At 47.3% G+C, this 13,583-nt stretch overlaps 1 protein-coding gene across 1 annotated transcript; it reads left to right on the top strand.

The window, feature by feature from the left end:
- The first annotated feature begins 156 nt into the window (after positions 1-156).
- On the top strand, positions 157-12,695 carry LOC144159098 (uncharacterized). Its single transcript, XM_077690374.1, has 8 exons — positions 157-336; positions 563-644; positions 3,848-4,018; positions 5,374-5,508; positions 5,952-6,175; positions 6,837-7,382; positions 8,803-9,134; positions 11,363-12,695. Exons 1-8 carry the CDS (start codon positions 297-299, stop codon positions 11,534-11,536), a joined length of 1,704 nt encoding a protein of 567 aa, XP_077546500.1. The 5' UTR covers positions 157-296; the 3' UTR covers positions 11,537-12,695.
- The last annotated feature ends 888 nt before the right edge of the window (positions 12,696-13,583 follow it).

Here is a 13,583-nt window from a genome sequence, read left to right as displayed (position 1 = left end):
ACAGGGAGGACCCTAATTTGTCAATAAAACGCCGGCCACGGGCAAATACAGTATTTTTCGCACAGGTGGTTCAGTTGTGGTCGTTTTCTTTCTTTCTCCCCGAAAAGGCGCGCTGCGACTCGCGCTTCGACTTCGCTTTCCGTCACGAGCCTCGACGTGACGTCACGAGTGTGCGGCCGCCATATTTTTTGTTGTCGTAAGAGGCTCCCAGCTGCCGGCGGTGTGTGCATGTGCTCCTGCTTTTAGTGGAACTTGGAAGAGCTCTGCGGAAAAAACGCGCACACCACGGCTGCGAAATGAACTGCAGCAAGGAGACTGTCTTGGACGCGCTCACGGGTAAGCGGGACGGCGCGACCGCCTGAACGTAGTGGCCCCGAAATTTGAGGCTGTCATTTCCATGTTCGAACCCTCTGGCATTCGGGACACCGCGCGTTGACCTGTCGTGCTTCCCCCCCCGAGTTCATCGACGTCGCGCGCGAGTGCTGACTGCATCTGGATGTTGTTCAGTCTTCATCGTGCTGGAATTTGTTGTCTCTGACGGTTTCCCCCCTTTACTTGACAGATTTCGCCAACCAGAAGCCCGCCGAAATTCCCTCGGTGCTGGATGAATACCTCGCTCACATCGCGAAGACCGGAGACACATTGTAAGTGCGCATTCTATTTTTTTTAACTGAGTTTTGCCTTGCGTTGTTCTTTAAGCTTAGAAATTTGCGAAGAAAAAAGAAATCTCGGAATCATGGTCTGCTCATATTCGTTGCCCATTGAATAACAACTTTGGTCAAAAGGGCGCGAACAGTACATTCCAAGTTAGTACGATTCTGCCGGCAGTTTGTTGTGTGCTAGCAAGCTAGTTGCTTGTTTATGAAGATTCAAAGGAATATGTACCCATTGTAAGCAGTGGAAATAAGTCATATTGATAGAGCTTCGATGCCGCACTTTTGAATAATACTTTATTAGCATTCATACATACATAAAGCTAGCGCCCGCAGCGCAGACGATTGTTACGGACACCGAACGAGCTTATACGGAACAAGTATGACTAGCGTCACTAAATATTATTTAGTGACGCTAAGTATGACACCGAAACATGGTGATAAAGGCACTGCTGAATCTACGGCGGGCCGTGGGTATGCTCCGCTTTGCTAGACAAAGGAACCAAGCGGCGCATAGCCCAAACGACGGAGTAGAAAAAAAGGTCGCTCGGTCGCGGACTGCCGCGAGCTTTGTCTGGTCTTCTGCTGTCACTCTGCTGTATTAATCTGTGGGTTGTCTGATTTGTAATATAGTTTGCCGATCAACTGCCACTTTTATTCATGCAGTGTGTTTACAAAGTTGAGAGCAGCGTACAGGCCATAAGCGCTAGGTCCTTTTCTACCTCTAGCTGGGTCTCGGACTCCGAGCGTTTCAAGTGTCATCTTTTGGCTGCTACTCAGCACATGTCCAACTGCTGTGTTTAGGCTGTGTACTAGTTCGTGTATGCCTGCTACACTAGCGTCCGAATGTAATTTGACTCAAATGAAAGTTGTCCTGCTACACTAGGTTTTGAAATGTCATTCGGCTCAACTGACATTCGAGCCAAATGAGCACCGAGAGAGACATTTGGGATTTCAAATGCCATTTCTAGCACTCGCATGCAGCGTCTTCGACCGGCAATAAAAAGTATAACACTTCCGTACGTAAAACAAACAAAATATTTTTGGTTGTGGAACTTTGTTCACTGCTAATTTACTTAAAATATGAAATCAACCCATTTAATTTTCATACTCTCAAAACCAGTGGGCCAGTTGCAAAAAAAAAATAAAACTACGCAAAACAGCAGCCCCAATAGAGTCAAAAGTGGTGTCTCTTCTAATTTGATATCATTTTACTGCCTTATACCCGTGCTACATGAGCGTTTCGAAGGCCTTTGAGTCGAATGTCCTTTGACTCAAATGACACCTTTGAGCAACTACACGACGTTTTTCAAAGGCCTTTGGTTCAAATGCCATTTGAGTCAAAGGAGCACGACAACTGACCTTTGAGAGACTCAAAGGCCTTTGAAACGCGAACGGTCGTACCCTCGGGCTCAGTTTCTGCAAGCCGTAATAACAAAACCAATTATTTACGAGAAAAACTTTGTGTTTGAAGTGCAAGATCTTAATAATTTTTCACTTGTTCGCTTGTTTTCGTTCTTTGCCACTCGCTCTACGATTACGAGGTGACTTGGTACTCTCAACACCGGCGGTGCGAAAAAAGACAAAAAGAAGCTGGCTGGCTTGTGCATGTTTTGTTCGCGCTTGTAGATAGGTATCAATTTGGTCTCTAATAATTGCTTTTTTGCCCATTTTAACTCTAAAATTACATTTTCGCCAAGAACGAAACATGGCAGCAGTGGCGACACCAAAACATGGCGGGCGAATGCAGAAACTTTGAACTGCCTTTGAGAATCGCCGTGTAGATCGGCGAAACTCCTTCCAGTTCGAATGGCATTTGAAATTTCGAAGGTCCTTCGACTGAAATGTCCTTCCAAACGCTCGTGTAGCACGGGTATTATACCCGTGCACACGAGCGTTTCGAAGGCCTTCGAGTCGAATGTCATTTGACTCAAATGACACCTTTGAGCTGCTACACGACGTTTTTTCAAAGGAATTTGGCTAAATGGCATTTGAGTCAAAGGAGCACGACAACTGACCTTTGAGAGACTCAAAGGCCTTTGAAACAAGAACGGGCGTACCCTCGGGCTCAGTTTCTGCACGCCGTAATAACAAAAACAATTATTTCCGAGAAAAACTTTGTGTTTGAAGTGCAAGATCTTCATAATTTTTCACTTGTTCACTTGTTTTCGTTCTCTGTCACTCGCTCAACGATTACGATGTAACTTGGTACTCTCAACACCAGTGGTGCGAAAAAAGACAAAAAGAAACTGGCTGCCTTGTGCATGTTTTGTGCGCGCTTGTAGATCGTTATCAATTTGGTCACTAATAATTGCTTTTTTGCCCGTTTTAACTCTAAAATTAAATTTTCGCCAAGAACGAAACATGGCAGCAGTGGCGACACCACAACATGGCATGCAAATGCCGAAACTTTCAACTGCCTTTGAGAATGGTCGTGTAGATCGACAGAACTTCTTCCAGTTCGAATGACATTTGAAATTTCGAAGGTCATTCGACTCAAATGACCTTCCAAATGCTCGTGTAGCACGGGTGTTAGACTACTCCTCAATTTGATTGTTGTATAATTGTAGGAAAACGGAACGGGACAACAGCAGCGCCACTACAGCACGGCGAGCAATTGTGAAAGCTTTCAAGTGCCATCGAAATTGTAGCGTAGCACAGCGGATTCTGAATGGCATTCGAAGCACCCCATTTGAGTCAAATGACATTCGAACCCTAGTGTAGCTGGGGTATTACACCTGTGCTATACGAGCGTTTGAAATGACATTCGAGTCAAATGACCTTCGAAATTTCAAATGCCATTCAAGCTGTAAACACCATAAATATTTTAAATACGGGGAACATTGCTGGTTGATCTGGGCTTGCAATCGATGTAGAACAAGCAAATCTAAGCTCACCAATGGCCTGCAATTGATGGTGGCTGAGTTCCAAGTTTACCGCAAGGTAAAAAGAGGGAGCTGCTAGAAAAGCACCTTACAAGCACCACTGAAACATGAGCAACACACTGCCGATAAGAGAAAAAAAAAATGTCTCAGATTGGCCAGTGGGACCTGCCATAAGATAATTTAAAACGCAAAACTTCCAGTGTGTCGTTGACTTTTTCGATACCTATTAAACGTACTTGATGTGCCTACCTTGAGTTGAAGTGTTAAGATCTTAATAAAACCATTTGCGGCGTCACACTTGCTTCTTAGGTTTTCGTGGCAGAAATTGCGGCCACTTCTGTGTCGGAAACTGGAGCTGGTGATGAACGAGTTCCACAAGACGTCGCCGACGGACGACCTACCGGCCTTGCCCAATGTAGAGGTTTTCAAATTCGACGAGATGAAGGAGAAGGTCTTGGAGGCAGTGAACAACTTCACCAGGTAGGCAGCAACCACTGTGCTGCGTAGATGCTGACCCCCCCCCCCCCCTTTTTTTTTTTTTTTTTCACTCTGTTAGTAATGTTTTTCAGCTTTGCTCTTGGCAAACAGTGGTCAGAAAGGGAAAAGAGTCGTAAGAATTCCCGTAGCCCTTGCTTAGTTTTGCAGCCACGTTAGCCGGCCGTGTTGCGGGGAATGTGTTGGGCTGCAGGTCATGTAATGTAAGTGCTAACTGTCTAGCAGCTGGCACGTTTTTTTTTTTTTTTTTTTTTTTTTTTTTTTTTTTTTTTTTTTTTACGGGTATGTAAGATTTTTGTAATAAGGGACAGGACGGAGAAACTACAGGTTCTATCGGTCTATAAATCAACTGTTTTACGTACAAATAAATGCACATGTGTTCAGAAACTGACGGTTGCAGCGATAAAAAAATTGTGTCGTGTGTGCTATGGTGCCCCCGCTCCCCCTTGCTTACACTTCACACATTGTATTTCAAGAGTCGTATAATTTAACGTGACATAAAAATAAAACTGCTGCATCGCCTCTGTAGCAAGAAGGTCATGATGTCTTCTTTGAACAACTTCTGGTCACGAGGGTTTGTCATTTTGTTTGCGTCTGAGTTAATATGAGTTTTTTTTTGTAGCAAGAAGGTCATGATGTCTTCTTTGAACAACTTCTGGTCACGAGGGTTTGTCATTTTGTTTGCGTCTGAGTTAATATGAGTTTTTTTTTTTTTTTTTTTTTTTTTTAGTGTACGATTACTCTGGGGTTGGTAACAGTGCAACAGTATGCCAGCATGGCTAAGATCAGTTGCTGACATCTTTAATTGGCTTACAAGGCTTGTTTTAGGGACGTTCTGCTGAGATCTGTCCAAGCTAACACCTGTTTCCAGGGTCATTTTACTTTTTTGTGATTAGCTCTATCTTGAGAACAAAAAATAGTGCAAGTTTACTGTCAAATATATAGTAGTGCAAATTTGGAAGTTTGAATGATATTGTGTGGCTATTTGAAACAGGAAATGCCCTCCCATATTTGTGTGTGTGTGTGTGTGTGTGCATTGCACATTTTGGTGCAAACAGTGCAAACATTAAAATAAGGAGCAAACACATGAAATACAAGGAGGTAGCACCATGTTCATGGGCCATGACCAAACACCAAGGGTTCTCTAATGCCAAGAATTGGGGGACATGGTGGTGTGGGAACGCTTCTGTATGGAATTTTTCTGAGTTGTTCTATGCACGTCGCCTGCAGTGCATGTTAATTGCAGTTGGATTTGTTGAGTTGTGAGTTTTATGCTGCGTTTGCTGAGGTGAACGCATTGTGGTGCTGCTGTTAACCTTGTGCACGTGTCCATTCTTCAGCGCACCCTTCACCATTCAGCGGCTGTGTGAACTGGTGGTCGACCCCCGGAAGCACTACAAGCGTACGGACAAGTTCATGCGGGGCGTGGAGAAGAACGTCCTGGTCGTCAGCACCATTGAGCCAAAGTCCCTTGCGTATGTCTCATTCGCTTCTCTCTTCCTGCGCAATTGCAGCGAAGCTTTGTCTTTGCTGTGCGCTTGTGCACCTGCAACACCCATTTTATTTTAATGGTTCTTGTTTAAACTTTCGGCGTCTGTGAAACAAACAAGAGTTGCAGCTTGGTGTGATCATTTTGAGTCGCTATTCTTGGCGTGGTTGTCACTGGCACACTCGTGCTGACACCGTTCTCCAATTTTCCTTTTTACGGAGCCATCTTTAAAAGAAATTGAGAGCAGTGGGTTTTTATGCAGCTTGAATGTGTCTAAGTTCACCAGGCGAGCATATTGCGGCGAACAAATTGGCTGAAGAGAGTTCTTAAATTGATTAAATACTCAACGGAAAAGGTGATGGCATGGATTTCCTCCAGAGTTTTTTGTGGCTCTGCGGCCGGCAGCATTGGCATTGCCTGTCCTTCCAGCCAACAAGCCAATGCAGCAGCTACCCCAATGGTCAACGGGATCCCGGGTGCTGAGGATGGTGCCATCAACGGCCATTTTGCCGACACGGCGGAAGAACCTCTTGGGCGCCTGGACGGGGAGAATGGACACTGTGAGGACGAGGGCATCTGTGCCGATGACCCGGGCACCAACGGCGATGCTCCCGCTGTCTCCGCCGCCACTGTCGAGGCCACCACGAGCTCAGGTGCGTTTTTTTAGGCACGGTCTGTCAAGTGGGTCGTGGTACAGTGTCTGAAAGGAGTCAACTTGTCATCTGATGGTGTCACAAGGACTCCAATTTGGGTTCTGGTACTATAGTTTGAAGATGTGCCCTGTTAGGCGCACCAATGGCCTACCCTGGGTTTATGGGTTAGTTCTCAGTCTGAGCGGGCCTAGTGCACTCAGATGCGGTGGTTATGCGCATAACCGAAAGTGTTAAGGGGAATCCAGAGGATCACTTTTAATGTGAAGCCACTGGCAGCGTTTGGAGTGACCACAAATGTTTGGATGACTCTGGTACACCAGAAGAGACCAGTTTCCACTGAAACGGTGGAATGGCTTTGAATTTTCATTTTGTGCATTGAGTTGAAAGCAGACTTCCCAGTAGTGGTAGGTGCATTTTAACGCCAAAAACAAAAATTGTGTTGGGTCGAACACTTGGTACGCCGCGAAAGCCTTCTGAGGGAAGTGACAGGTCCGTGACATCCGTGCATGCAATGTTTGATGCAGAGTAAGTGTCACTGGTGGCAAAAATGGATCGGGTTCCTTTCCCCGTGGCATGTCTTACGGCCCAAGCACCATTTCAGCACGTTGAACGGCGAATTTGTCATTTACACGTTGGTTGCCTCTTTGCGTTCTTGTTCTAGCCTCTTCGGGTGATGCACCTCAGCCGGTCAAGGAAGAGGTTGCTGAGGAGACTGAGACCAAGGCGGCGGCGGCAGCCGGTTCTGCAGAGCAGCCCAAGACCAAGTCGCCTCCACCTGAGGAGTCTGGGGAAGCCAAAGAGGTTGCCAATGGAGAAGCCAAAGAAGCCAGTGGGGAAGCCAGTGGAGAAGCCAGCGAAGAAGCCAAAGCAGCGAAGGAGCCGCAGGCTGAAGTTGAAAAGGAAACTCCTCAGGAGGTTTCCGAGGCCGCGGCTTCTTCAGCTGAAGAAGCACCACCAGCTGAGAGCGCGGCCGAGTCCTTGCCGACGGCTTCTGCAGAAGGCAAGCCCACTGTGGCCTCCGCTGAGCCTGCGGAAGTTACCTCACCTGGGGAGGAAAAGAAAAAGGAGGCAGCTGTCTGCGACAAGGACACGCCCGTGGCTGCTGCCGAGGTGCCCAGCGAGGCTGACTCGGAGGGCGCTGTGGTCTCGGAGGCCAAGCCTGAGGTTGCGCCCGAGGATTGCAATGATGTTGACGATGCTGAAAAGCGTAAGCCTTGACTATTTTTTCACTTTTGGAATTGGGAACATGTCATGCCAATTTTTGCTGCTCACTAATTGAATAGTTTAGCCCTAACAACAACAACAACAAAGTGGAAGGTCTGTACTGGCAAGTGGCTCTGACCATAGTAACTCTTACTTTAGTAAACAAATTCCGGTAGCCATCAGGTTTGCTAAAAACTGTCTCGACTGTGTAGTCATATGCCCCGTACTGTAGTTACTCTAAAGTTTTGGAAAGCCATTCTGAACAGCCTTTAAAGGGACAGACAACCAATTTTTGTCGAGTATGTATTCTCTATCTCAAATGAAAGGCCATCACTTAAAGCACCGTGACAAGAAACAGTTTTGCTGATAACGTCCTAGAACTTTCTAAATCGAATTTTTTTATCTACGAGCCGTATGTGTCCTTTCCAAAACTAATGCTGGCAACCATGACATAGAGTAGCTCGGCAATATACTTTTGTCTGTATGCGAAATGAAAAACGACATCTAAAAACTTGTTCCCAGCAAAAAAAGTTTGAATCGCAGGCTTTCCTGTTCCTTTATGTGTTTTTTTAATGCAACAGTCTATTTTGTACGAATGCGCCATTTGTTGGGATAGACGATAGGTAAAATCTGGCTTCACGTTGTGGAGGCAGGAAGTTCGATTCTCCCCGGGCGCGACGTTTTTTTTTTTTTTTTTTTTTTTTTTTTTTTTTTTAATTTTAAGCTGCCGTTGGCGTATTTTGAAACTGAAATCAAATATTTTGCAGAACAAATGCCTCTGCCTCAGGCAGAATCGTCAAAGCTCCTTCACTGGTTCTGTTTACTGAACGCTGCCGTTGATTCTGGGCATGGATGCTCAGTTAGCCACGCTGAGAGCAACCCAGCGGCGGCGGGCGGCATGTCTTAAAAAATTCCAAAATAATGCTAAAAAATACATATACAATTTAAGTTTGTACAAATACTTGTGTTAAAAGGTTTCCAATACGTAAATAAACATTTAGGCAGTTACAGTAGCTGCTAGGTTTGCAGGTCACGTGACAGGGACACATATTGTAGTGCCAAGTTTCGACACTACGAACCGCCACCCTTCCGTTTTCAGAAAGTTTGCTGCAAAATTAAAATTATTTCTGCGAGTTTGTTTAGAAATTGCTTGTGGTTTCCGGGCTATATAAAACGCTGGCTTTCATATGAGCTAGAGAACATATACGCAACAAAAATCGGTTGTCTGTCCCTTTAACTGAGGCAAAAGGCAGGGCTTGGAAAAGTTTCCTATCAGTGTCTTGCCTTCATCAGCACTTAACCTGTCAGGTGCACCGAGCGTTATGGTGCGGACGCTCTATGTGGTCCGCGTGATTTGTATGCCCGGATGCGTCTGAAAGTGTGTTGTGGTGACACTGTTAACCGACTGCGCGTCTCCATCGCAGAGCCGTCACAGTCGGCACCAGACCTGTCGGAAGCAGACGCCGTGCCTCCGCCGGTCGAAGCCGACAAGTCCAACAAGCCGGTCGACCCACCAGCTACAAGTGAGGGGCCAGCGTCCGACTTCACCCGCTGTGACTCGAGCGTCCCTGCAGAGGCGCCCTGCGAGGACGACGACGATCTCGGGGAGCCACCCCTGAAGAAGTTCCACGCCGAACCAAAGGAGGAGGTGCCACCACGCACGGAGGAACCGGCCGCAGAGGAACCAGAGCAGCCTTCTTCCACCTCGGTGCTGGTGGAGGAGAACCTCGTGAAGGAGGGAGAGGAGGGTGCGGTGGTACGTTCTGGGGCGATGCCCGTTTTTAACCTTTGCTTTTTAAACGGGGTGAAGCCCGTTTTTAAACCGTCTCATACTACTACATGCCTTGTAGGAGGTGTTAGGATGTTGTTGAGAAATATAACTGCTGGGCATCCCACGTGAGAGTTGTGAAGGGCTCTGTTATTTGTTTCTACAGCAAAGCTGTACGCAGCTGCCCTCTGGCAGTGGTTGATGTCCGTACATCTGTGCGTCGCGTCGACTAGAAAAGATTTTTGTCTCCAGTTTTGTAGCGAATACTCTATAGCTTTCCATCTAATGTGGGTACCTTGGGAAAGAGATTGTGCTGAAATTGGCCTCTAAGATGACCCTATCATTAAGCCAAGTTTTATGTACTTCGCATAATTAGTTCACAGCACAGTGGTAAACATTACACAATTCCTGGCTCCTGTCAATACGTAAGCTTCTATGGGAGGGAACCCTGCATTTGTCCCCTAGAATAAAACTCAAGTCATTCCAAATTTTATTTGGCTAATTAACTCTTGTTTTTAAGACAGGCTTAATTAGTTGTTCCTGTGTACCAATGTGGTGCGCCAAGTTCTTTTAAGCCTACACTGAGTTATTCTTTGGAAGGAAAGGTGTTGGTGGAAGCTAAGATTTTAACTTACGATAGCCAGGGAGAGACAGGCTTTGGGTTTGTCTGGATCTCTACAACTTGTGGGTGTTTTTTGTTACAACATCGTGTGTAACCATTACCATTGCACGATAGCAAGCAAATGTACAGTTAACATAGTACAGTGGAACCCCGATAACGCAACTTTTAGGGGACCGCGCAAAAGTGCTGTATGACCGGGGTGCGGGTAAATGCTGGCCTGGTGGACGGCCTCACGTGACAGGTGGGCTAAGAACTTGTTTAAACTGCTTCATTTAGTGCGTTCTCGCGTGATTTGCGAACTCTTAGCTAAAATCCAGAGTTTAAAAAAATTTGTAAAAATAAGCGCCTATTTTGTGCCCCCTTCCCTCCACTCTGTGGTGTCCGAGCTTACCCGCCAGCCAAGTGCCACGCACTACGCAACCCCCGTGCCGTCTGGCGCTGCTTATAGTCCGCCAGCCAAACACGCGAGAGATAAGTCCCACGTGGTCGAGCAAGTCGAGAGGGGGTAAAGGCGGGTGTGAAACTGCCAAGGCTAAGTGAAACGAACGATTGTACTAGGTGGTGATAGAAAAGAGAAAAGCGGCAAAGAAATGAGTGCAGCCACAAGGCCGCTTTGAAAGACACTGATAAGAAGAAAGGAGAGAGAGCGTTGTGAAAGGAAGAAACTTGGATCAAGCGTGTGAAGAAAGCGGGTGTTCGGTCATCGCCATGGGGTTGCATCGTGTGTTTTCGCGTTCAGCGGTGGCTTGATGGGAGCTTCAAATTCATGGTCCGCCAGCCACCTGAACTTTGACTTTTTGTGGTTGGTGCATTGGCGTACTGCTGCTGCGTGGGGTCGTCAAAGGTTACCTCCTGCTCGCGAGTACCCGCCTGCTTGCTTGCATCTCTTCAGCAAGTGGTCTGGCCCGCCTGCGGAATTTTGCACATCAAGCAGCGTCAAATGGGGATTGAGAATAAAGACAGGTCGAGACGGGGCGGCGAAGCGGTGTAAAAGATGGGAAAAACGCCCGTTTAACCGTGCCAGGGTCCGGCATATGAAGCGGGCCGCGTGCACCCGAGCATCATATCATCGGGGGCTTTAATGCGTTGTTTCTATGGGGTGTTTTGCCAGGGCTGCGGTGATCCGTCGTAAGAAGTAGGTCGGTGTAGTTATGTTCAGTGAAATCTACATGTTGCACCACTAAAAGTGCAACGTTGTACATTCGAATAAACGATGTAGCTACACTGTGCGTGGGCCTAGGTTAATTCTGTGTTGCTCTCATGATCCGTCTAGCTGTTAAAGTGCCTTCTGTTAGTTGGTGGTGATAGATGTTCCTTTTTTTTTTTTAATCTTACGACCTGTTCTAAATGTAGCTTTTGCGGGGGTAATGAAAGTGCTGTAATTTTTCTATTTACGTTTCAATGCATGTTGCCCAATTGGCGAGAACAAAAAACACACTAATTAGTGCCTTGGTCATCAAAATTTCAGCAGCTTGAACCAGGGATGTCGTTTGTGGTGGGCTGAAGGGTTAGTGTCACCACTGTTCATCAATGCGCGCCACACATTCCTCTCCTGCCGCTGTCCCAATCTAAGCGCCCGTGTGTCCCGTTTCAGTCTCGAGAGAGCGCAGAGGCGTCGAAATCGGAGGAGGTGGCCCCAGCAGCGGGAGAGGATTCCGCAGAGGCCATGGACACCGCCGTCGACAGCTCTGCCGACAAGGACGTGCTGGCAGACGGCCAGGCCGCGGCCACCGCAGACGAACCGGCCATGGAGGCGGAGGAGAACTGAGCCTTCCGTCGGCAAAGCTGTCGGCTCCTGTGCTTACAACCTGTTCATTGTATCTCAGTCGTCTCCCCCCTCACCGAGCAGCTTGAGGGCAGGAGGCAACCTTGGTTTTGCTCCCCTGTGGCCATCGGAGATTTTGGTGTCCGCGTTTGTTGTTGTCCTTCTGTGTTCCTTTTCAACAAAGACAAAAAAATGGGTAGGTGGGAGATAAGTTGGACGCTGTCGTGTTTGTGCCACGAGGAACGCACTGCCTATAAGCTCTGCCATTTTCGTCATCTCTTGGGAATAGTGCGGTTTGTCAGCTTGTCAGTGCAAGTGTGTCTGTGTTTGCAATGGTTGCCTTGTGGCCATTTTGACGGAGGGAGGGGGTGAATAAATGTTTAAGGTTCAATAAAGCCACAAACATCCTTGTAGCAAGTGATGCTGGGATGCGTTGGTGCGATTTGAAATTAACTTCGAATCTCTTGCAGTCGGGATTTGCACCAATTTCGGTGTGCGCCCCAGGCTTTATGGTGCAAGGGCAGTTTGCTGAAATGTGTGCCACCCCATTCAGGCAAGCACAAGTCTAAAACTAAGCAGGCTCGTTGCACGAGGTGGGATGTGATTTTTGAGGGTGCTTGACTGGTTGGTACATTTCTGGCTACCAAAAAGCGAGAGCTGTGTGAGTAGGTGTCATTGCTCTCTAGAGTAACCAAAGTTTCTATCGCAGCCAGTGATGTACCTCACTTAGAGAGAAATCCTGTCGGTTTTAATTTGGGTGGATCCAATGCCACTGCTGTTTTTAGGAGTGTACTCGAGTACTTGGGCACAAACGTGTACTCGGGACTACCGTGTTTTGCATTTTTGAGAGCGTGGCGGTGCACATGCTCCGCCGCCATGCTTGGCCACTCCTGCAAAGATGCAGTGGAAACGGTTACGACGGTTGTGCTAGTAGTGGTGTTCACGGTCCAAGTTGCGGGTACTTTTATCAGCCAATCCCGTTTGTCGCGTGTGTGGATGGCAGCATTGACTATTCTGGGGCAAACTTTCGTGCATACCTGATGTAAGGACGCCGTGTAGAATACTTGTTTCATTAGAAGGGCAACAGTGTGTTGGGAGTCGTGTTTTAGTGTATGCGTCGAGCAGCTCATCCTCATTTTTAAATAAATTTTGCGTTCACTCACTTCTGCCTGTGGTTTTCTGGTCGTTGAACTGAATCTTCAAATTCAGATGGGCAGTAGAAGGAGTGTCTCTGCCTAACCTCCTCACCCAGGCTTCAAGATCTGCTGATTCTCAGAACCCCACGAGGCCACGTAATAAGCAAAGCATATTGCGATTGGTGTATGCTATGGGCTGCATAGTTTATTACAGTGTGGACCGCTTGTAACGTATGCTGTGGGAGCCGCGAAAATCTGGACTGTAAGCAGTACCGCACTGTAAACAAAACATGCGCGAATCCAACCATATCTCAAGCTACCTTTCAATCATTCTTTACCATCACTCAAACGAATGCCGCTTAAAAACAGAGGTACAGTCTTTATGCCATGTTTTTATTTCCACATCAGACGCTGCTGCACAGGTTTGAAAACCACGAGCACATTCAACTTATACTTTTTGTTTATGCTTTGGGGGATCTGGTTTCCTAGTGTCTAGAAGAAGCGATGCCTCAGAGAGCAAAGCAGCCCTGCTTATACCAGCAACACAACTTGGTAAGAATACAAGCCGGATTGGTTTTTCAATCCGCACCTTGTGTTTGCCACACCGGAAGCGCTTGCCAGCGCAGTGTACAGGTTCCGCTGTGGTGGCGCAGTGGCTAAGGCATTGCGCTGCCGAGCACGAGGTCGTGGGTTCGATTCCAGGCCGCGGCAGCCGCTTTTCTGATGGAGACGAAAAGCAAAAACGCCCGTGTGTACGAGATTTCGGCGCACGTTTTAAGATCCCCAGGTGGTCAAAATTAATCCTGAGCCCTCCACTACGGCGCGCCTCGTCGCCTGCGTTGTGTCGGTGCGTTAAAACCTAAAATCAATCACAATGTACAGGTAGTGGAAACCTCTGGAGTACCGGCTCGGCT

The sequence above is a fragment of the Haemaphysalis longicornis genome, unplaced genomic scaffold (assembly GCF_048455015.1).
Source record: "Haemaphysalis longicornis isolate Haplotype H1 unplaced genomic scaffold, Haemaphysalis longicornis Haplotype H1 scaffold_10, whole genome shotgun sequence".
In the NCBI taxonomy this organism is placed as follows: domain Eukaryota; kingdom Metazoa; phylum Arthropoda; class Arachnida; order Ixodida; family Ixodidae; genus Haemaphysalis; species Haemaphysalis longicornis.
Note: the sequence above shows the minus strand (reverse complement) of the source record. Positions and strands in the feature narration are given on the sequence as shown.